The following is a 22,127-nucleotide window of genomic DNA, read 5'->3' as shown; positions in this document are numbered from 1 at the left end:
AACATTCTTGAAATCCTTATTGTTGTAGCGGCTGCTATGTTCTGCTGGGGTCACTGAGCAGACTCTGGCAGTGGTTGTGCATGCGTAGCTACTAGAAATGTTGATTGGGTAATGTAGTCTTCTGAGACCTTTTGGCTTTCAAAGTGTAAACAGGGTCACCGTACTAACTACTGTGGTACTGTGTGTGTTTTTCACAGGCACAAGTGAATTGTTATTATTCCAATGTACTACAATGGACTATTGTAAATCTGTCGTCACATGAAAGCAAGAGACCTGCATTTTTTAACTTGAAAATTGTTTGAAAAGAACATCCTCAGATACATTATGGTAATTATTTAATTGCACACATACATTTAAAACAATGACATTTCTCTCATTAGTACAATGTGATGAAATGTTAAGACTACTAGTAACCCCTAGCCCACAGAGAAGGACCTGCATCAGTCTGTGGGGTTCAATTCCATATTGACCCCCACCACCTATGCATTTACTGTTTATCTGATAGGTAGGTATTAGGTAGGTAGGTGCAAAGGGATCACTTTTAGCATTGGGCAACCAATTTACATGACTCTTAAGTGCTAAGTTTTCAGTTCAAGGATCCATAAAGGCAAAGGACCGAAGCATACCGCTGATAAACTAAAAGGTTAAGAAACATTGATCTAGAACATGAGGTCCTGAATGTTTTCCACATTGAGATTACTTTGGAATAGACATACAAGTAAGCTCCCAGAGACAAAGTCACAAGGCAGTAAACATACAGATATGTTGAATGGGTCAAACGAATCATGTGGGTGAACCATTCTCATAGCTACGTTATATGTTCACTTAGTGTTCTACACTCACTAAAAAGTGTATCGATATAGTAGATTTAGATATTACCTTTTTTTTCTACACAATATATAAACCAGTAGGCTGTATGTGAGGCACATTTAGACATTTTTGAAAAATAGTCATAATTGTACAAAATGGCTTTCATTTACAAATAATACAAGTGTGATGAATTTGATTGATGAATGAGGGTCTCAGTAAAACAAAGAACACATTTTCTGTTCTCCATGCAAAGACATACAGCTCATGGTGCAACCCTCTCCATTCCGCTCTAATTGATACTACAATAGCACAAAAAACTAGACAATGGAAAAAGTGAGGCCTTTGACCAACAATTTAAAAGCTTTTAAAGCATAATATTACCCTGCGTGAACAATTATAGTTAATACTCTAATGCCGTAGTCAGATATTGGGAAGCTCATCATTCTCCCAAAGACTCCATGTAAAACTTTTCTGTTTCAAGTATAAAACTTAGGCTCTATGTTTGTGATCCTCAATAAGGCTCTTGGTGGTATTGGGTAAATCATTTGGCATAAGGGTCATTCCATGTCAAATCAACAAGCCATTCGCAAACCATCCCATCTCAGAAAATCCATAGGAAGGCAAACAATGTAAGGTAGCAACATTGAGGACTCCTCATTGAGAGTGGTTGTTTATCGTGTCCAATGACATGAGGGGTGTAACCAGAACTTTCCAAGTAGGGTGGCTGGCCAGGATGGGTCAAAGATTTGTTGTTGTTTGGTTAAGGTTGGGGTCAGGGTTAGGATCCAAGGTTTGCAGGCCCAGTGTGTCACCGTAGTCATGTTTCTTTCAGATATGGTATTGAAAAGTTAAATGAATAAATCGCTCTCACTTTAATACTTCACTCTACATGTATACATCATTATCATTTGAAGGTAAAGTTATGAATTAAGACTGAGGAAAAATAACAATTTCATACGTTATTCACCTAATAGCATGGACAGTGTCATGTAGTGGACATAATCTGGTACTGTCACACTGAATAATGGGACATTAAGACACAATTTTAATGACTAATACCTTTGGACAGGGCAGATGACAAAATTAACCAGAAATACATTATAGAGTATGAAGAAATAAAATTCCAAGCCGCATATTACTTGTCAGCCATAGAAGACTGATATTCCATACTGGCCAATAGAATTCTCTAAAAGGAGGGGTTTGGAGGGTTCATGAGTGACTTTTGACCACTGTTTTGGATTAATCATTATCATGTAGGACTTTGGTCCAAATCGGATTTGAGGTTTGAATTCTATTTAATGTTACATGAATCCCACAAAATGACAATCAATTATTTCATAGGGACAAAACTATTATTCTCCAAAATAATGATGCAGGAATACTTAGCATATTTGTTTCTACCCACAGAAATCATTTCAAAAGAATCTGAGATGGTGGGTGTTGGAATCCTCCTTTGTCCGTTGATTTGACATGAAATGACCCATGAAGTTGTAATTGGCCAGAGCCATCTATTTCTTGTAACAGAAGGCGCTGGTACGGACCATTTCAATAAGGCTTAACTGGGGCAAAGAATCCTGTAGTCTAAGACAAACTGAATTACCTGCCAGTAAACCCAGCTACCATAACCTCTCCCATAGGTAGTACCTAAGTATTCAGCCTCTCCAGAGAGGGATTGTGCTTATGTCCTCAAGGAACACAACAATCCAGTGTAAACCAGTCCTTTTACGAGGCAGAGGAGGGGTCGAGGTGTTTCATAACCCCCCCGACGAGGTGCAAACTCCCTGTGATGAGGACATGGATGCCAGTGGCTTCTCTAAGCGGCATGGCTTTAGCTGTTACACTAGGCTTCACTGGTATGACTCTCTTAATCAGGTCTGGTAGGGTAGAGTCCCTTCCCTGGCTAATCCACTGGAGGGCGCTGAGGATGCAGGGGAAGACTAGGGTGTCATTGGGACGCTCCCCAATCAGGGGGAGGTTGCCTTGGATGAGCAGCTCCCCACCAGGCTTCTCCTGATTGCTGTTGAGGAGGCGCCAGCTCCTCTGGTTGTCCAGGCAGCGAGTGAGCATGTTCTCCACAGAGACGTTGAAGTTCTGCTGATCTGTGACGTGAGTATGAGGGTGAGAGAGAGAGAGACACCATGTCATTACACATCAGGGGAGCGGTGACACTATTAACAATGATTAACACAGATTTTAGGTTTTGCTAACAACTAGCCTTGTTTTCCAGACTTTGATCCGTGAGTTACTTCAAAGCCTGATAAGACCCATTTGAAGTTCTACATAAAACAAAACATCTTCTGAGGAGGTACTTATCAATCAGTTACCTCTTTGGACAATTCATAATGTTGTGGAGGTGGGGCTTCAAATGGAAAAAGGGTAAAAAAAACATTTCCAGATATCGTCTATTTCGACTGGGTCAGCTATAGTTTCATCACATCTCCTTGCCATCACTACCACCGCTACAGAGGAATGTAAAGAAAAAGCACACTGACTAAACCCTTCCTTCAGTTTCTTCCGTTTACCAATGTTATTATCCATAACGAAAAGTGAATGATATACATGGTTGATATTCCGGCATGCATCTGTGTTTAAATCTAATTATATCTGATTTAGATTCCGGTACATCCCTAGAAGCAATCCATTTTCTGCTTTTGGGTGTTTCATCTAATGTGATTTAGCATGTATGCTGTATTTTGGTACTTCAATTTAACCAGGCAAACTTTTGTGCATTTCACCCCATATCCCTCATCTACACGAAGTCTGGTTTAAAAAAAATAAAAAAATAAATATACAAATGAAATCAACATTCAAGGCAGGATTCGATTTGATGCTATAAGACATTCGGAGGGAACATTCTACATATTGCGCCACCTAAAAACAGGTCGGTAACGAAGGTTGGTAGAATAAGAAAGTAGCAATGACTACCCAACTAATAGTGAACAATAACACACTCAAAACACAACATAAAGCTCTGTTGGTGCCCACCGAAGGCAAAGACGTCGTATGCATATGGAAAGAAAAGCAGCGTATCGTGCCTTACCTGCGTTACACGATGCAACTGCCTCGGTGATGTTTGGGCAGAACACGGCAAAGTCAAAATGGCATGGCTGAAAATAAAAATGAGCAAAAGTTAGAGTTGACCTAGCAACACAAGTGCGTATATTACTCCCATTCATAATGTCTCCATCTAGTAGGGGTGTGCATCTTTCATTCTGAAGCCGTTTCGGATACACATCTTGACACGCAAGCAGCGATGTGAGAAGAAAGATTACTTTTCATACGATGCGATTTGATACGGCACAATACAGTCAGTTCAGTTCAATGCAATGAAATATCTATTTCATCATTTCTCATCACAAACCAATTTTAAAAAGGGCCAATCTGGGATTCAAACAATAACACAGGTTTCTCCCTGCAGCATTCTCAATGGAACTTATTTGCATGCCATATTTGTATGATTTGATGGCTTTTGCTTCTTTTTTTTTGATGAAGTCTCCATATATTGCAGCATGAGATGAGGATGTTGATGTGGTGCTTGGTGAGGATGTTTTTCAGCTGTACCTGTGAAAGAACCCTTTTAAGTTCCATGTAGAACCCTGTAGAATGCTTTTGGAATCCCTGTGAAAAGGGACCCAAAGGGGTTCATTAAAGGGTTCCCCCACAGGGACAACCCAAAAACCCTTTTAGGTTCTGTACAACCTGTATAATAAGTGAATGTAGCCAATTCAAATTCAGTAATTTCATGATTGTCATTCTGTTATCGATTTGGTAACAGAATGACCAGTTTTAAACACTTATCGATTTAGTCTATGAATTAATATCAGTAAAAACACCTATAGGTAGGTCTACCTATACTTCTTACTTTTGTTAATTCATTATCCTAGCTCCTCATGAGGTAGAGACATTTTAAAAGGTCTTACACACTGTTTTTGGTAACAGAATGACCCGGAGACTGGGCAATGACTATAAATCTTACAGAAGCCAAACCATTAGCTGAATGGCATTTATAGCCTATATAAGCCTTTGTTTCAACTAAACTTTATCTAAACGTCTGAAAACAGGTAGAAGCCCAAAGCAAATAACCTTGCCTAATGGTAGAAGCGCAAAGCAAATAACAGTTGGCCAATGTATGATGTTAGGTACAGTTCAATTTGCCTACCTTATCCCAACCATCCCAATCTCCCTTGCCAGACTTAGCAAGACTATGGTTTGAAATGCTCTATGCCAGCTAATTCATTTGTAATGCTGCAGTGAAGTCTTTTATTGATGCATCAATCTAAACGTTGCTATCCTTTAGTCCTAACCGTGCTCTTAATTCATTTACCTTCTTTAGTTGTCAGAGTCATTGTCCAATGCTTCAAACGCTCCTGGCTCGCCAACAGAACACTAATAGATTAGGCCCTTGCCAAGCTCTTGTCAAACTCAACAGTCTTTCTTGCTAGCCTGAAGTGAGTCACACATTAGCGACATGTTCATAAAACACTTGCATGTCATCCCTCCTCTCTCTCCCATCCTTCCTGTCAATCTCTACTGTCTCTATCCCAATAAAGCAGAAATGCCCTAAAAACATATTTTAAAAAACCATTAGTTTCAGGTTTAAGAGAACGGTGAGGATAGGTTTGGGCTTTTTTTTGATGGGTGTCAATGGCAGGACCCTGCAGCTTTCCCCAAAGTGAGGGGCGTGGTCTTATGGATTCCCATTTGTTAGGTAGAGCCATCTAGCCCCATGACATTTTCTGGACTCACCACAAGTAGCTTGAGCATGGCGGCAGAGTCCCTCTCTCCTGTGGCGTTGAACAGCAGAACTCTGATCACAGGTCCACTGTGAGGAGGACATGACTGAAAATTATTGATCACACCCAGTTATAACTGCTGTTAAGTAGTTGGAGACTTAACGCCTAACTGGGTCGTGTGTGTGAGAAAGGGAGCGAGTGTGAGTGTGTGTGTGTCAGAAAGAGCTCTGTGTGTATTTGTGTGTGTGTGTGTATGTGTCCAATTACTTTCTGCCATGGCCAAGACGGTTTGAAGGTTTAAAATGTATTCAGTGGTGCTTCAAGTATAGTTGCAACACGTTTAGCATACTGACCTCAAGTTACGATTGGACCAATATAGCATTTTCGAATGTCCTACTCAAGCACCGGTCTCACTCACTCTGTGGTCCTCTCGTGCTGCTCCGCGGCCTCGCTGAACCAGCGGACGCAGGCCAACATGCTACGCATGGTGTGGGCCCCATCGAGGAAGTAGGTCACAGGGCCGTGGCTCAGAGTCTGGGTACGCCCAGGCCATTTTGTGTCAGCCAGCCCTGGAAACCCGAGAGGGGGGGAAGGGAATAGGTGATGATCATGCTGTCTGAAATCAACCCCTAGTGAACTCCAGTGACTACAAAATACAGCCCTTGATATTCTTTCTGATCTAGAGATGCCATGGTATACCTGTTCAAAGTAAACCATGTTTGACTTTGAAATTCAGAATTATACTTGAGAGTTTATCACAGTCAGCCGGCTAACTCATCAATTCCGCTTTAAAGCAACCCTCATGTTACAACTATTTATCTACCCTTAATTTATTTATGAAAAGGTACAACCGCAACAATAATGTTTCCCATTTTCTTTTTATGTTTCAGAATTTTTGGGACTTGCTCCATCATTTTCAGTGGCTTGAACCTTAAACATGTTTTGAGATCTTAGACTGTTTAAAAAAGGAGAGAATCTCAGATTCCTAACCATGCCAAATTCGTGTCTCAACTCCCAATAATGAATGAGGAAGAGCCAGTTACAGTTTCAGTATTACTGAACACTGATTGGGCGAAAACGTTTTCCCGACGTTTACTCTTTTTTTAGGTAACAGGTATCGCATTCCAGTCACGGCACCTTTGACACACTTTTATGCCTGAGATTATGCAAATCACATAGCTAGCTCCAAGCAACAGCCCTAGTAATTGCTTTCACCTCTGTTCGTACCTACGGCTGTTACGTCATTGTACATGGGTGTGTTATTTTACGTGACTAACCTTTCACCATGGTGGGGCTTGGCTGGAACACAGCAGCCTGCAGCACACCTGCGCTCGTATCAGTGGGGGAAGGGAGGCTCTCATCTGCAGAGATGAGACAGTTTTATTTATTTTTTTAAATATGTTTTTAGGGCATTTCTACTTTATTGGGATAGAGACAGTAGAGATTGACAGGAAGGATGGGAGAGAGAGGAGGGATGACGTGCAAGATAGGTCGAGGGTCGGAATCGAACCAGGAACCTTGCGATTACGTGGTAAGCGTGTTAGTGTGTTACGCCACTAAGCGCCCCTGAGAGATGAGACAGTTTGGTCATGAACACACACACACACACACACACACATCTGGATCGTTCTATTCATAAACATGAATACCACCCCCATGTCCACAGATTCATTCATGCAGCAGGTATATGTGGTTGTGATTGCTTCTCTCTCTCTCCCTCACAAAACACACACACAGGATCTAGATGCACTCGAGCAGAAACTCGAGGCACTCACCAGGCAGGCAGCGTCTCTGCAGCCAGCTGTGGCTGAGTTGGAGTGCCAGGGCGGCGTTGGTGCGCTGGTGCTGTCCAGCCAGGCCCAGACTCAGAGGTCCAGAGTGTTCCCGGTAATCCTCCAGCTCCGGGCACACCGATAGCGGACACTAAGGTGGACACACGGAAGGGCGGGGGTAGAGAATCATAGGAAGAGGTCAGATAGCCATATAAAAGGAAACTTGTGTGGATGTACATGTATGCATGATTATTATGATGATATGAAAATTCTGTGTGGTAAAAACAAGTTATACATATGTATGACATACAAACAAACAATGAATAGCGTTGACGTACCATAATGCTATATGAAGATATCCCTTATGAAAACGTTTTTTTTCTTAGAGATTATGAATGCTTCTTATGACCTTGAATTCAATAACTCACAAATGTTACTAACAAATGTTCCTCACTGTAGCTGTGCATTTGATTATTTCTTGACTTTCACTCACCCCTATCTCCTTGGCTCTCTCTTTGAGCACTGCCATAGGACCATCTGGTTGCTTTACAGTGAACGCGGGAACCCCTGGCTGAGAAACCACGTGGAAAGTAATGGGATTAACTGCCATTTCTGTACTTGACAGAACTGTTTGTTACATTATTCTAACCACAGTCAAATTCTGTCAGCAGATGCTTGCAGCACATTTTTCTGTGTGAACTGAAACCGTGTATCCATTTAGAAAGGACTTCAACTATGTTTAGAGTGTTCCTCTGTGCAGAGAACAATATGTACAAGGTCTTGAAATGTATCAAAAGCTAAGCATTCAAATACAGGGACAGAAATACCAATACTCCAACCTCAAACCTAATGCCCTCTAGAAACAGAGTGAGAATTTAGAGTTAATAAGCTTACATATTCATGCTTCTTATGCAGGCATCTCACCTTAAAGATGCCCCCTTTCTGCCAGGCAATTTTCTCAATGGTGTCCCCCAGAATCTGGGTGTGATCTATGCCCAGAGAAGAGATGCCACACACCCATGGCCTCCTGCCAGAGGAAGGGTTACATAAGATTAGTATTACTATTAGAGTAGTATTAGTGCTGGTTTGGAACAAACAGCTACACACCCAGTAGCGATGCAGGAGCAGGGTTGGTGACACTGGTTTAGAGTGGGGGGTGTAACAGTTTGGGAGTACTGCCAAAACACACAACAAGGGATTTTCATTAGTTTGACATTCTACTCTCTGTGTATTACCGTGTAAACTAATTCACATGATGTGACTGACTGTAGAGTCCACTGAAAAGGATGCTGTCATCAGGCCGATGTCAGAAATGACATCCGTGTGGCTGTTTAGAAACTGACAGTTTTTCTGCTTGTGTTGACATGCTCATCACAGGTGCAGCCAGCTTGTGGGCACGAAGCTTGCAGACACGAGGACATGTCAGTTATAAATCATCTCTTCAGGCTGCATCTTAACGGTCCCTCCTAAAGACCTCTTCACCCCACTGTACAAGTTTCTCTCCTGTTAATTTAAAAAATGTTTTGCATTGTGCCTGCCTATGGCCCCTGGTCTGAGCATTAATTACTTTATCTTATGACTGATGGATAGATGATTCACTCACTTAAACAAATGTATTTGTTGTAAGTCACTTTGGATAAAGGCGTCTGCTAAATGCCATAAATGTAAATGTAAAAAATGGCATGGGAGTGTCATGGGCAACCTTTATTTGGTCATAAAAACTTCCTACAAGTTTAGTTTATTGACTGTATCCAGAAAGCACTTTTTATACATTACCTGAAAAAATAGAAGCTGGGAATCCCTACTTTAACCTCATAGTAATTGTTTGATTTAAAATTCAAACTTTTAGAGTGTAGAGCCAAAAGAAGAAAAAAATGCTTCACTGTATGTTAAAAAATGGACGTCTTTCACAGCAAATGGGACCGGCTGCTTTCTATTAACTGAAATCTTCTTAACAAGATTGAGTTGTTTTTTGTAAACGCAGTCACGCTATGGTGGGAGCGATCAGCCAGGGTGTGTGTGTGTGTGTGTGTGGGCAGTGATGCACTAAAACGGCATTCCGCACACTGTGGTAGTTGCTAGAGTTTTGGCCCTTTGCCAGGGAGTACAAGTGTGAGTAGCAGAGGGAAGTACCAACTATTGTACAATAACATTTACAATACAATCCTGTACAATGACAATAGTTTTATAGATGGGCGTCAAATATAACCTTATTCCCAATCAATGGCATTACTGAACTAAGATTACAGGGGGGGGGGGGGCAACTTTATATAAACTGTTTCGTTATGCTTCCTACCGGATTATGTTTGTGCAGTCGTAGGCCCCACCAATCCCAACTTCAATCACTGCTAAATCCACCTGCAACACAAAAGGATTTTTAATAATGCAATTCATAATAACTGACTGGCTGGCTGAACACAGTAGGGGCTGCACTTTCAATAGGGTAAAATAACTTGTAGAGCCTACAACTTAGCTTGCTGTCAAACCACAGAAAGTAAATAAAACTTGAGACACCGTCATCTTTGGCAACATGGGGCAGAGTTACATGTGCTAGCAAGATCTGCAGCTAAAGTCAAGGACGCTTATAGTATAATATACCATTTGCAAGAGTCCACTAGACCTGTCACAATTCTCTCTCCCTCTCTTTCTCTCTGGCAATAGATAACAGTAAAACTCCAGCCAACAATTGGCCAGCCACTGGCAGTGGCAAACATGGTTGACTTGAGCCGAAAACACTCCACATATATTTACCGTTCGTTCGCCAATGTCCTAACTCATTCTGCCGTCTGTCTCCAAAAGTGAGAATTTATAATGTTCTTCTTCACAAGATTGTTCTCCATTTGCTAGACTATGGCATGAAAATGATTGGCTACAGCACATTAGAGTATTGGTCTAGCCTAGTTAGTGCCTAGTTGAGGCTGTATTTCCCAAAGAGTAAAACACAGACTACACAAAACACAGCCATAAACAAAGTTGCAACCGAGTGGTTTTTATGTCCACAGTGAATGAGACAAAACCGAGCAGCCTCCTATGTGCCTACAGTAGTAGAGTCTACAGTTCCTTAGTCCTGGTGGTACAGCTGCGTGAAGTTTGCCTGCTCGTACCTATAAATCGAAAGTAGGGTACTCGACCTGCATACAGGTACCCCATAAGCAGTAATCATTACATCTCAGGGTGGTCGGTCGACAGCTAAGTATGAAGTATCGTGGGATTTGGTGATGACGTACTTTGAGCCTATGGTTATTCGAATCCGCTCCGGCTTCCTAATGAAATACAACACCTGGAACGGCACCAAGAGTATCTTGTACTCCCTTCTAAATCTCAAGCCCTCGTGGATCAGAAAGTAGTAAGCATTTCTAAATCCAAACTGTTGGAATGAAGAGCTAAAAGAAGACTAAATGCTCTTTCCAATACTTAGGGTTGGGTGTATGAAGGGAATGCAGGAATATATGGGAGGTTCAATTTAAAGGAGCTACAAATTAGATTTTTACGGTACTACTAGCTTATAATGGTCTTGATTGTAAAGCAATAGTGTTTAAAAGTAATAGCTTCTACATTCTTCATTAATGAGGGGTCTTATGCAGGACCTGGAATATTTCTCCAGTGTCTCTGGATCAAAACCTCATTATGATCAGTGTAGATGTACATATCCCAGGTAATTTAAATAATCTTGCTACCATTTATATGAGCAAATAATATTTAAATTTAGTTTGGTACACACACACATATATATATATATATATATACACATACACATATGTATATACACACACACACACACACACACACACACACACACATTGAATGCTATTAAGGCCAACTTTCTTCTGGAGGTGGGGGGTTATGAAAGCCAGTGGTGTATGTGGACCTACCTTCTCCTGCAGGAAGACATGGAAGGCCAGGATGGTGAGGAAGCGGAAGTAAGCAGGCATGCTACCCCCGTGGGCAGCCTGAGGGGTTAAAAGGAGATGTCATCAGCACGGGACAGCAAAGTCCTCAACAGACATGGCAAATTAGACGAAGTGAGCAGTCACATGATACACATGCTCTGGTCATTATAGGACGAGAGGTTTCACATTTTCTTACTGAATTATCAGTCTGGACGGCAAGGGACAGGAATGCTACAAGGTTGAATGAGAGCATACTACAAGGTTGAAGTAGGGCGTGGTGAAAGAAAAGACATTCCACCAACAATTAAAGACTAATGTTTTTAGAAATTACTGTATTTTTTTTTTGGACAAATATGGGATCTCAGTTGGGACAATTCAAATGAAAATCAAAAGAATAGGGAATAACAGTTGTTAGAGAGATGTTTGAAAGAGAGGAATGAAGGGTAGGAGTAACTAGGATGTCAAGGACTAGGACTACAGATAGCAGAACAATGATCACCTTTGTTAACAACATTAATTTGTAGCGTACCAGTTGAATGAATTGTGTATTGCAACAACAGAAGACCATTTTGTTCCAAGATTTTGCTAGACCTACCTTTGTTTCATCTAGTCGTCCATAGACCTGCCAGAAATATTTTGTGAAGAGCTCTTTGCCTATAGGTTGCCCATTAATTCGTATCCTCTCCCTTACTTGTACCAAATGTGGGGAACTAGAATCAAAATGAGACATACAATATATTGTGAGACAAAATGTTGGACACACACACAGGTTTCGGTTAGGAACATTTGGCGCCTGACAACTTTACTGATAACATTTTAATTTACTGGACATTTCAGACATTTACCATCCATATGCATTGGGTGCATAACTCATTCGGCCGTCCACCCGCGTTGCTCAGAATGACAAATCACATTTAGATTATGGTGAAGTTTTATAAAATATCGCAGTCTGTCCGTTGCGTCTTCATGCCCGGACCCGATAAACAGCTCTGATCACGAAAGTCTACTCTAGCGAGAGAGAGAGCAACGTAATGCGAGATGGAGGAGGGTGAACAACTCAAACATTTCAAAAACCATCACGACATAACGTTTACTGTAAAAACGAAATATTATCATGCTATATTCAATCATTCACTCCAACGTTAGGTGCATGCATAAATTAGGCCTACCTCTTTAAGCATCGGAGCATCGTTGAAAGCGTTATCAGAATATTCGTTAAAAGCACCTTTGATGGCCTTTAGAGATAGGCCTAAGCAGAAAGTTGGGCTAAATGAATGAGCCTTATAAGCCTACTGGCGGGCCACCTGATCGGAGCTCATGATGCACGTTTTATTACTAGGGTCGGGGCTACAACCAGTCCGTTCGAGCTTGGGTCTACTTTCTTGAAGGGAAAATAAGCTCTTAAAACAGGGAAATGCTATGCACTAGTACAGGGTGCAAATTCTGACTTTACATTGGGCATTTTGACAAGCTTGAGTTTCCCCAAGCCCATGAATCGAGCAGCGCGTAAATTTGTTGGAAATCTGCTACCTAATTCAGTTTTAAGTTCCAAACAACAACATCCTCCCTAATAATAATAATAATAATAATAATAATAATAATAACCCGCGAAATGGACTTGCAGTGTCGGACATAGCTGTTGCGTTTCTGCATGCACGCGCGATTCAAAGAGGCTACCAGAGACAGAAACGAGAAAAATCGGTGAGTCCATTAATTATTATTATTATTATCATCATTACCGATTAAACATTGTGATTACAATCATTAGGACACTTTAAGAAAGCTTGAATGTCACATACTGGACCTTTAAGATAACGTATAATTGTTTTCATGAACTATCCCCAAAAGGGGCAATCCCCGCCACTTTTGGGGGGAACAGCTGAGTTACCAATCTCAGATTGCCACTTTAAAACATGTGAAGATGGCTTTAAACAACTTGCACAACGTCTTGAGAGCAATATAATATATATCTTTTGAGATATAAAAAAAAACTGTTGTTCACAGGTACAATGCATTGCTCCACTGCTATCAAATTAAATGATTTCTTACTACATAAATATGCCAATCTATCTGGTTTTCACTTTAGGAATACGCTCTTCAGGATGGTTGTGAATTGGTCAGACATTATTTAGACAAAGGTTAAAGTCAAGAGGGAATAATTGGAAACTGGAATATGTGAAATGTGTTTTTTTGCCAGATTTTTCCTCCACCCTTTTTAATATGAACCTAATGAATAAGAAATCATGCAGGAAATCAGATGAGAGTTTGTGGGTAGATTCTGGGAGAGGCTAGTAATGTCCTGACTCAAAACTCAGCATTGTAAGTCTTGATTTCAACAACTAATATGCAATTGGTAATACTGATCTGGTTTACTTTAGACAAACCTGTAAAATCCTGTCCGAAAGCCATAGCTTCTCAAAATCTGCTCAGTGAACGCACACGTTGATCCCTGAAAGATACAAATTCAGAACAATTAATGCTTACTACAACCAGCTACAAATACACTTGCTGTTGCCATAACTACAATTACTGTGGCAAATATCAAACTCCCTATCACAATAACATATACCAAAGTTGACACAATATGACCGTAGTGAATGCTAAGCTCACAATCATCTAAAGCATAATTCACACACTCTCTCTCTCGTACCACTCACCTTGCCCTTTGTTCCCGTAACATGAATGATGTTGAGATGGTCAAGCTGTTCAACCTTCAACCAGAAGAACGAAAACCCTTAGAAATGAGTCTTTACTTTTACACAGATTTGGACCTAGCAACATGCAGTCCATTAAAGAGTGATGGAGAGAGACCCAAGTGTTAGAACGTGACGCAAAGGTCTGACAAACACGACAGTATTTCATCCTTATTCGTTTGGAACGCAGGCAACACCCAGGACTAACTAAAAATCCAAGTAAAAGGTCAGAAGAGCTAGAGGATCCTAGCTAAGAGATGAAAAGGGGAAACGCCATAAGTGGCTGGGTGGTCTCAGTCTTACCGCCAGGCCTGCCCGCTCCAGGAAGCCCCTCATGGCCTGGAGCTGGAATTGGGGATGGCCTCGCTCTCGTCGCACCTGGTCCAGGGCACTAGCATTGGTCTGCAGGGTATTGAGGGTGCACACTGCGTCCTGTGGCAGCAAAACCCGAAACAGAAGGGAACATTGTTTGGGTTAGCTCAACAATTAAAATACAGGGAAGTGACAAGCCTAGAAAAAGTCCTGAAATGTGTGGCATCTTCCATTGCTGTTGGTACATTCAATCAAACACCTCATCATACTCTGTTGAAAGCATGCTTTCAGCCTGGCTGCTGGTCAGCATATGAACTGGTGCAGTTAGAACAGTACACACCCGCACATGCTTTTATCCAACTGGCTTACGGAATGTTGTTTTTTTAATACCTTTTCTAGCTAACTGTCAACACTTATTATCCCCCCCCAAAAAAATGTATTTGTTGTAAGTCGCTTTGGATAAAGGTGTCTGTTAAATGCCATAAATGTAAATGTAAATTATGCATGCATCAATCAGTCTTATCCATAATTAGTCAACCTTGAGACAGACAGTCTTGTTTTGAATAGTAAACTGTAATTACCACGTATGACTAAATAGTAAGCTGTAAATTGTACATAACAAGATGAACTCAGTGGAAAGAGTTCAGTGGGGAGAAATAATCATGACTTGCCTGAACTAGCAAGTCAATTAAGTGAGTCCAATTAAGTGAGTAACGTTAGTTACATTAGGCTGATGTAATAGTATTTGCTTCTTGCAGCGAACAATTTAACCAGCACATAGGCTGCTAGCTAGTTAGGGTGAATGTGACAACGATGAGTTGATAAGCCATATGGCCATCAGATGGTAGCTAGCTGATGGTGGCTAGCAACTGGCATGCTGACTTGTCCAAGTTCTTGGAAGTAACCAAACCAGCGTTAACATGTCAAATTGGTGGATTAGCTTGTTAGCACACTTGTTGGCTAATGCACAGGATAGACAGTCATTAGACGATCTTACCTGATACTCCATTCTGGGAAGCCGCGGTGCTGCCTTTGTACTTGAATATTTCAATGACAATGTGGCTATGTTTGACGTCCAGTCCTGGCGGCGGAACAGCGCCGAGCCCCGCTCCCACATGCGGGTGAAGCGCACCATCATGGGGCTTGTGAGAACACAGGAAGCCGCAGCCAAATTTGGGCGATATTCCTGTCACAACCTGTGTTCTCTGAGCGTCAATGGTGGAACTCCGCCCACCATCATCCGGTTAATGTAAACGTATGTAAATGAGGATTTTTTTCAAAATAAGAACGCTAAGTTAAACTTAATTTAAACAAGCAAAAAAAAATCAAAAAATCAACGAACCACAAACAACATGCTAATTATCTTAGCAAATATATATATCAATCATCACCATATAATGTTTGGTATAGTATTGCCCCAGAAGGGTTTGTAATTGTTCTTATATCCTAATTACCCTGATGAAACAGTATTGCCCCAATATGGACTGTACAGAAATACTTCTAGAATGCAGATCAGGTGAGTTTGAGTCTAAAGCGAAAGGAAATGTTACTGGCTCTATACGCGGGCAATACAGCTCAACGTTCCCTATTTGCACTGCATAGGACACATATAATGGACTGTACAAAACTATTTATTTTTCAATCATTTCAATTAATCTGTGGTACAACTCTACTGGGCATAAGTATATATACTTTTTGTTGGGTAATTTGTCCTTATTTCAGCAAAAAATAAGAAAATATTGTGATCCCATCACTTTCAATTGGTCTCTTAACTCGCGCTTTTATTTTGAAGCCGTGAAAACGGTGATAAGCGAATCCGGAAGTCTTAATGGAGCTAGATCTCATTGGAGTTCAGAGAACACAGATTCTGTCACACGCCGGAAGCGTTAAAATCCCGGGAAATTTGAAGCCACGCCCGTCTACTGGGGTACGGAAGTCAAGTTTCTCCATTGACCCTCACTACACATAGCTTACCGTTCGCCACTTTCTGTTACCGTTGTTATGTTTCAATAAACTTTTTCATGAGTTTGGGGTATCATTATCAAAATAACAGTCCTCACCATCAATCACCTGCACCATAGTTAAAAGACGATTGGAAAAAGCATTGGAAACCCCATTGGAAACCGCACTTCCGTACCCCAGTAGAGAGCCAGGAAACGTCACGCCGTGAGTATCTATTAAGAGAGGCAAGAGCACGAACACCTTACTAACACCTTGACCATGACGGGATACCATTGTTGAATATTTGACTCTTAATCTTGACCGTAAACGCAGGTCATGACAGTGCGTCTTTGACAGGACAACATACAACGGTTACTAGGGTTAGGGTTACAAATGTGAACGCATCTTAAAAAAGACTGAAATTGTTTCCAAATGGTTGCATTAATGGAATTTATGCAATCAAACAGCCACTGTACTAACAGAAACCCTGCACTGTCATTTACCATCTGTTAAAGTGAGGGTTGTATTGCCTGTAAACACAACACATTAACCACATTATAACACAAATAAACTAGAGCAACAGTCATAGAGTAGGCCTATATGAATTCGGCTATATGTATAAAAAAATAAATTTAAAAATTTGATAGTAACCTGTAAATTGTTTTATGTTAGACTAACATAAGCCAGAAAGCAGGAACATAGCAACATTCAATGAGATTCATGAGTTGATTTGAAACCTGTTAAACCCATTCTCATGACATAAAAACGTTATTTTCTATTTATGTGTATTTATTAATTTTGTACTTGTCATATTTCACAGCCGACATCTTGCAATATACAACAGTTTGATCAGAACGAGCATTATGATTGGCCAGGAGGCCTTCGAAGCCATGCTTCTGAGATATGCATACAAAAAATGCAGTATAAAATGTCCGCTTTATGTCGGGCCTAACAACGTCCCTTAGCTGTGACTTTATTCACGATAAAGCACGGCCTCTTGTGCTTTATTGCTTCATTAAACATTAAACAGTCATAACATTTTATACTGCATTTTTTGTATGCATATCTCAGGATTGCACTGTCGGCTGTAATGGCTTAACTTTCGTGTTTCCTTATTGTGCACTGTTATTGAATTGTAAAAAAAAAAATATATATAGCCTATACCCTTTAGTATTTTTTTCCCTCCACATTGTCTGCTCAATCTTGTCAAAGTTGCTTTTCACAAACACTTGGAAGAATTCCCGGTGGTCAGGTCCGACCTTAGGCTGGAGTGGGCCGCTCAAAATTGTTAGTATGCAGCTCATGGTTCTATAATGATTTCAGCTAAAACTGGGCTTTATCTCTCAGGTTATCGATCAGCCCAGAATTGGTTTACTCATTCTTACCAGTGGAGGGGGTAAGCACACTAATTACCGGACCTGTGGGAACAGCTGTGGAATCTTTGGATTACTAGACAGACCATAGTCTTTTCTTACAGTTTTTCTCCATTGTATACACACAAACAATGGAACGATGCACACAATTCTGAAAACTTGAAGCTCATGTATAATAACAAGACTCAAGATTGCTAAACTCTAAGCACAATTCCATTTCAAAATCACATTTTTGAAAAATTCAAAGCACAAATCGCAACATTTAGCACACTTTGTTTGGACCTGGAAAACACTGGCCTTCAAAATGCCACACCCTAATTACCAGTTGGTCTCACTCACTTGTCACCTGTTCAAACTCAATTGGCAAAACACTTGATGTGTCAGAGCATAAAAGAGGCCTCAGGTAACCTCTACTGTGTTGGGGGAGGGAAAATGGAGCAGCATGGAGAACAGGGAGGAGGAGGAGGAAGAACAGGGAGGAGGAGGAGGAGGAGGAGGAGGAGGAGGAAGAAGAAGAAGAAGAAGAAGAAGAAGAAGAAGAAGAGGAGGAAGAGGAAGAAGAAGAAGAAGAGGAGGAAGAGGAAGAAGAAGAAGAAAAAGAAGAAGAGGAAGAAGGCGAGCCAATATGTCTAATGAAATCTGCACAACTTTGATTGACCATGTACTCAATCATAGCCTAACAATGACCGAAGCTGGGCAGCGAGTCCAGCCAAATTTGAGCCGATTCACGGTAGCCTCAGTTATCCGGCCATTTAGAGATGAGAATAGGTAAGTAACCACTTAACCTGCTTGGCCAGGGAGAATATTGCAGGCGATGTAGTGGTTTGGAGGATTGGAGGAGAATATGTAAGGGGAGGAACCTAGATCTTCTACTGCAATACATTTTCAGTAGGATACGAGTGGAGGACAGAGGAGAGGACACAAGGAGTCGTGTTCCTAACAATTGAGAAAAGGCTTGTGTCAATTCTTGTTTTCACAGATATGTAGGTATATCATCTGTGTAAACTCATAAACTCAGTTTTAATGTCTTATTGATCAGAATTGACCTAGTTGACCTAGTTGACTTCCAGTGCATCCAGATTTCAAATGGGACTCTTAAATAACAGCCAGGAGACCAACTAAGACACTCTTTAATTTCAGTTGTGATTTATTCAGTCCACAAATATTAATTATCATTTCATTCAGGTTATGAGCCATAGTTGTAGTGTTTAGACTGTTGGTTTAGGTCTACTGAAAGAAAATATTCCCCTAGCCTAAAATCTATAAATAATATATTGCCTCATGAAGCTAGGCTAGACTCATTTCGTTCTAGACAACATGATCGTGATCTTTAGTAAAAGTCATTCAGAAACCTACTGTATAGCCTACAATCAAAGGATTGTGGCAATAATTTACCTAAACTTAACATACTGAAAGTGTAAAGAAATTGTCCAAAAATAGACGTCCATTTGACTAATCCCCTGAAATAATAAGTCGGCTAATTATCTAACACATCAAACTGTCAGAGGTCACTAAGGAGTAGATTGTTTATCATATTATCGCTAGGCAGTTTGTAGTTTGTTCTCTCTGGTTCTAGTGAGTTCCTTCCATAGTGCACTGGTGTGGCAATTGCCAGTGACCAAACATGAGCAAAACGATGGACATTTTCAATATTGATATCAACCTTATATTTGCTACTGCAGGCTAACCCAGTTCATATATCCCTGATACCTGGGACATGCCAATCATGAACACAACGCAGTCCCTCCATCTCCAGTGCGTATCTTCCATGCCAGGCATATAACATGCGCATCCACACTGTCCCATTACTCAAACGTTCACTCAATTCCTTGATCTGTCTCAAATAATCTTAATGGTGAGAGGAGGCAGCAGGACAATTATTTTCTCCCCTTTCATTCTGACTTCTTGTGGCACTTAAGTCTTTTTTAGATACTTTCTGTTCCATAATTTTACCTTCACATATTTCTTTGTACAGATAATAATTTAACACTATCTTTATGAAAGAAGTAATTGCAATAATCAACAGTGAGTGATGGAGGAGAATGAAAAGACATATGCTTATGCTTAAAATATTGTGCTCCCTCTTTCAGAATATCATTCGGTGATAGATGGATTGTTCCATCATTTGTAATGAGTTTTTGTATATTATTTTTGGTTCCATTTCTGTATTGAAGGTTGAATTATGCACATTTGTCACAATTTTCTATAAAATTTGCTTCATTTTTTTTTATATACTATACTTGATTGTTCTTGAATAAGTTCCTCCAGTTCTTTTGGGTTTTTTTTCTAAGTTGTTCTGTTCTTCTATAATACAGTTTTCATCTGCATCCACTTGTCCTGTTAGTTTCTCTATTTCTGTTATTAGCCAAATCTTTTTTAACCGGAATTCAGAAATTAATGATGCCAAAATCATTAAAAAGAAAAAAAAAGCACTAGCAAATAGCAAACGGCCTGGTAGGCCAAGGAAGACTTCTACAGTGGATGACCGAAGAATGCTCACCATAATTAAGAAAACCCCCAAAATGGCTGTCCCAAAGATCAGGAACACTCTCTAGGAGGTAGGCGAGAATGTGTCAGAGACTATCATCCGCAGAAGACTTCACCAGCAGAATTACAGTGGCTTCACTGCAAGGTACAAACCAAGAGTTATCCTCAAAAAGGAGGGTCACTTACAGTTTGCTAAAAAGTACCTAAAAAGCCTGCAGAGGTCTGTAAAACGGTATGTGGACATATTATCACGTACCAGAGTGATTGAAAGTGGAAAAAAAGGATCTGGCCAAGATTTTCAGCATACCACCTCATCTGAGAAACATGGTGGAGGGGGTATTAATGTTAGGGCATGTATAGCTGCCACTAGAACAACTAGCTAACCTGTCTTAATTGATTATGTAACTGCTGACTGCTGAAGTGTACAGAAACATCTTGTCTGCTCGAGTGCAAGCAAATGCCAAATTCAATAGTAGTTGTTCGATTTAAAATCCAAACGTTTGGATTGTAGAGCCAAAAGAAGAAAAAATGCTTCACTGTCCCATTACTTATGCAGGGCACTGTATATTTAATTTCCGAAACCTTACATTCCAATGTTGTTTCAGGGTAATAACTTCTACAACTCTTACAGTAACTGTCATAGCTGTTAGCTAGCTGACATTATAGTTGTATCTACAATGACGTGAATAACGTGTTTCCATCAACAAAGTCTTCTCTGGTGCGTAGTTGTTGCATTAATCACATCAAACTACCCAAAGATCAAGATTCTTTATTTGTCACGTGCATACAAGTATACAGTGAAAAGTAAAAGTAAAAGTGACAGTGCCACAGAGTAGTGCAACAATACGTTTTAAAATAGAATAAAATAAAATAAAATAGAAGTAATAAAAAAATATAAACAGTATGAACAGTATAACTCCCAACAAGTCCCAACAAGGATCACTTACTGCATTATGAGAGCAAGTCAATGCTAAGGTTAGGGTACCAACTGTAAAGAGATTGCTGCATTCTCCAGATCCTGTCACGGCCACGTTATCCCATGGTGCCTGTTTTCCTCTGGAGCTTGTTTGTAAGTTGACTCTCCTCCAGGAGTCCAACTGAAATGCATTTCTGACCAGGGATGAGCACATTTTAAATGAGAAGACAGAAACTGATAGTGGTGTTGTTAACAGACAAGCCCTCTGTTACATACATTTTGATCATCATGCTAATGTACAATTAACTATTCAGATTCATGAGCCTGTCTGCCACCAATCCAACTGCATCATTATTAAAGGCACAGTCCCATACTAGAGCTATGTGCATTGGAGTGTTAATGCATGTGGATGTGTTAGATATGTGTTAGACCAGTGCAGAGCCTTGCTTGCTTACATGCATGTGCGTGTTCATGGGTGCCTCCAGGTCCAGTGCGGGCTGGACCATTGTATTCTGTGTGAGTAGCAGGGAGCAGGTCAGGAAATGGCTCCACAGAGTGAGAGTTTGAGTTGACAGAGTGAGCCTTGTGCCTGTGGAAGTACAGGGGGCTGTTGAACAGTTGACTATGGTGGTGTCTAAAGAGCTGTAGGAGAAGAGAGAAACTGATGGTCCCTCTGGTGCAGCTCTGAGTCTGAGCCACATCCTGGGCCACAGCAACAGAACAGACCTCTCTCTAGGCCTGAGCGAATGCCAGTCGGACACAGAGCCCAGTTCAAATGGTTTTTAGAATCTTTGGCTATCAGACAGCAACAGCAGAGATGGTATTCCTCTGCATGCAGCAGGCTGTAGACGACACAAACACCAGTGAAATAATTAGCATTTCCACTGCTCCTCAGTGTCTGGGGACTGGAATGGCAGATGTTTGGATATCGCTAATCAGTCTCTCTCTCTCTCTCTCTCTCTCTCTCTCTGTCTCTCTCTCTCTCTCCCGTCAGGGCCCAGACGTTGGAGCTCTCACTTTTCATCTCTCTCTCTCTGTCACTCATCCCCTCTCTCTCTCCACTATATTCATTACCTCTGAATTTGACTCCCCCTCAATGTCTTTTATTCTTTCACCCTCTGCCTCTCTCCCTCCCTATCTGCTGAAAAGAGGCCCGGGTCCCTAAAAGGGTCACCTCCTGTTGTTCCGCCCCCTCCGTCC

The 22,127-nt window shown here is 40.8% G+C and overlaps 1 protein-coding gene across 1 annotated transcript; it reads right to left on the bottom strand.

Annotated features, from left to right (window-relative positions):
- Positions 1-324: 324 nt before the first annotated feature.
- LOC310804909 (folylpolyglutamate synthase, mitochondrial-like) lies at positions 325-15,346 on the bottom strand. Its single transcript, XM_083670337.1, has 15 exons — positions 15,208-15,346; positions 14,202-14,330; positions 13,863-13,916; positions 13,590-13,654; positions 11,801-11,915; positions 11,188-11,265; positions 9,612-9,673; positions 8,240-8,342; positions 7,809-7,886; positions 7,319-7,466; positions 6,821-6,904; positions 5,962-6,112; positions 5,557-5,632; positions 3,851-3,917; positions 325-2,909 (listed from the first exon to the last, which is right to left on the bottom strand). Exons 1-15 carry the CDS (start codon positions 15,343-15,345, stop codon positions 2,533-2,535), a joined length of 1,725 nt encoding a protein of 574 aa, XP_083526463.1. The 5' UTR covers position 15,346; the 3' UTR covers positions 325-2,532.
- Positions 15,347-22,127: the final 6,781 nt, after the last annotated feature.

The sequence above is a fragment of the Argentina silus genome, assembly GCF_951799395.1.
Source record: "Argentina silus genome assembly, chromosome: 5".
NCBI lineage: Eukaryota > Metazoa > Chordata > Actinopteri > Argentiniformes > Argentinidae > Argentina > Argentina silus.
Note: the sequence above shows the minus strand (reverse complement) of the source record. Positions and strands in the feature narration are given on the sequence as shown.

Excerpts from the sequence above, each read along its gene's own strand:
- LOC310804909 (XM_083670337.1), bottom strand. The coding sequence starts at position 15,345 with ATGGTGCGCTTCACCCGCATGTGGGAGCGGGGCTCGGCGCTGTTCCGC. Across the intron at positions 9,674-11,187 it reads ATGTCTTCCTGCAGGAGAAG|GTGGATTTAGCAGTGATTGA; the intron begins GTAGGTCCACAT and ends TTTGTGTTGCAG. Across the intron at positions 7,467-7,808 it reads AGAGAGCCAAGGAGATAGGG|TGTCCGCTATCGGTGTGCCC; the intron begins GTGAGTGAAAGT and ends TGTCCACCTTAG.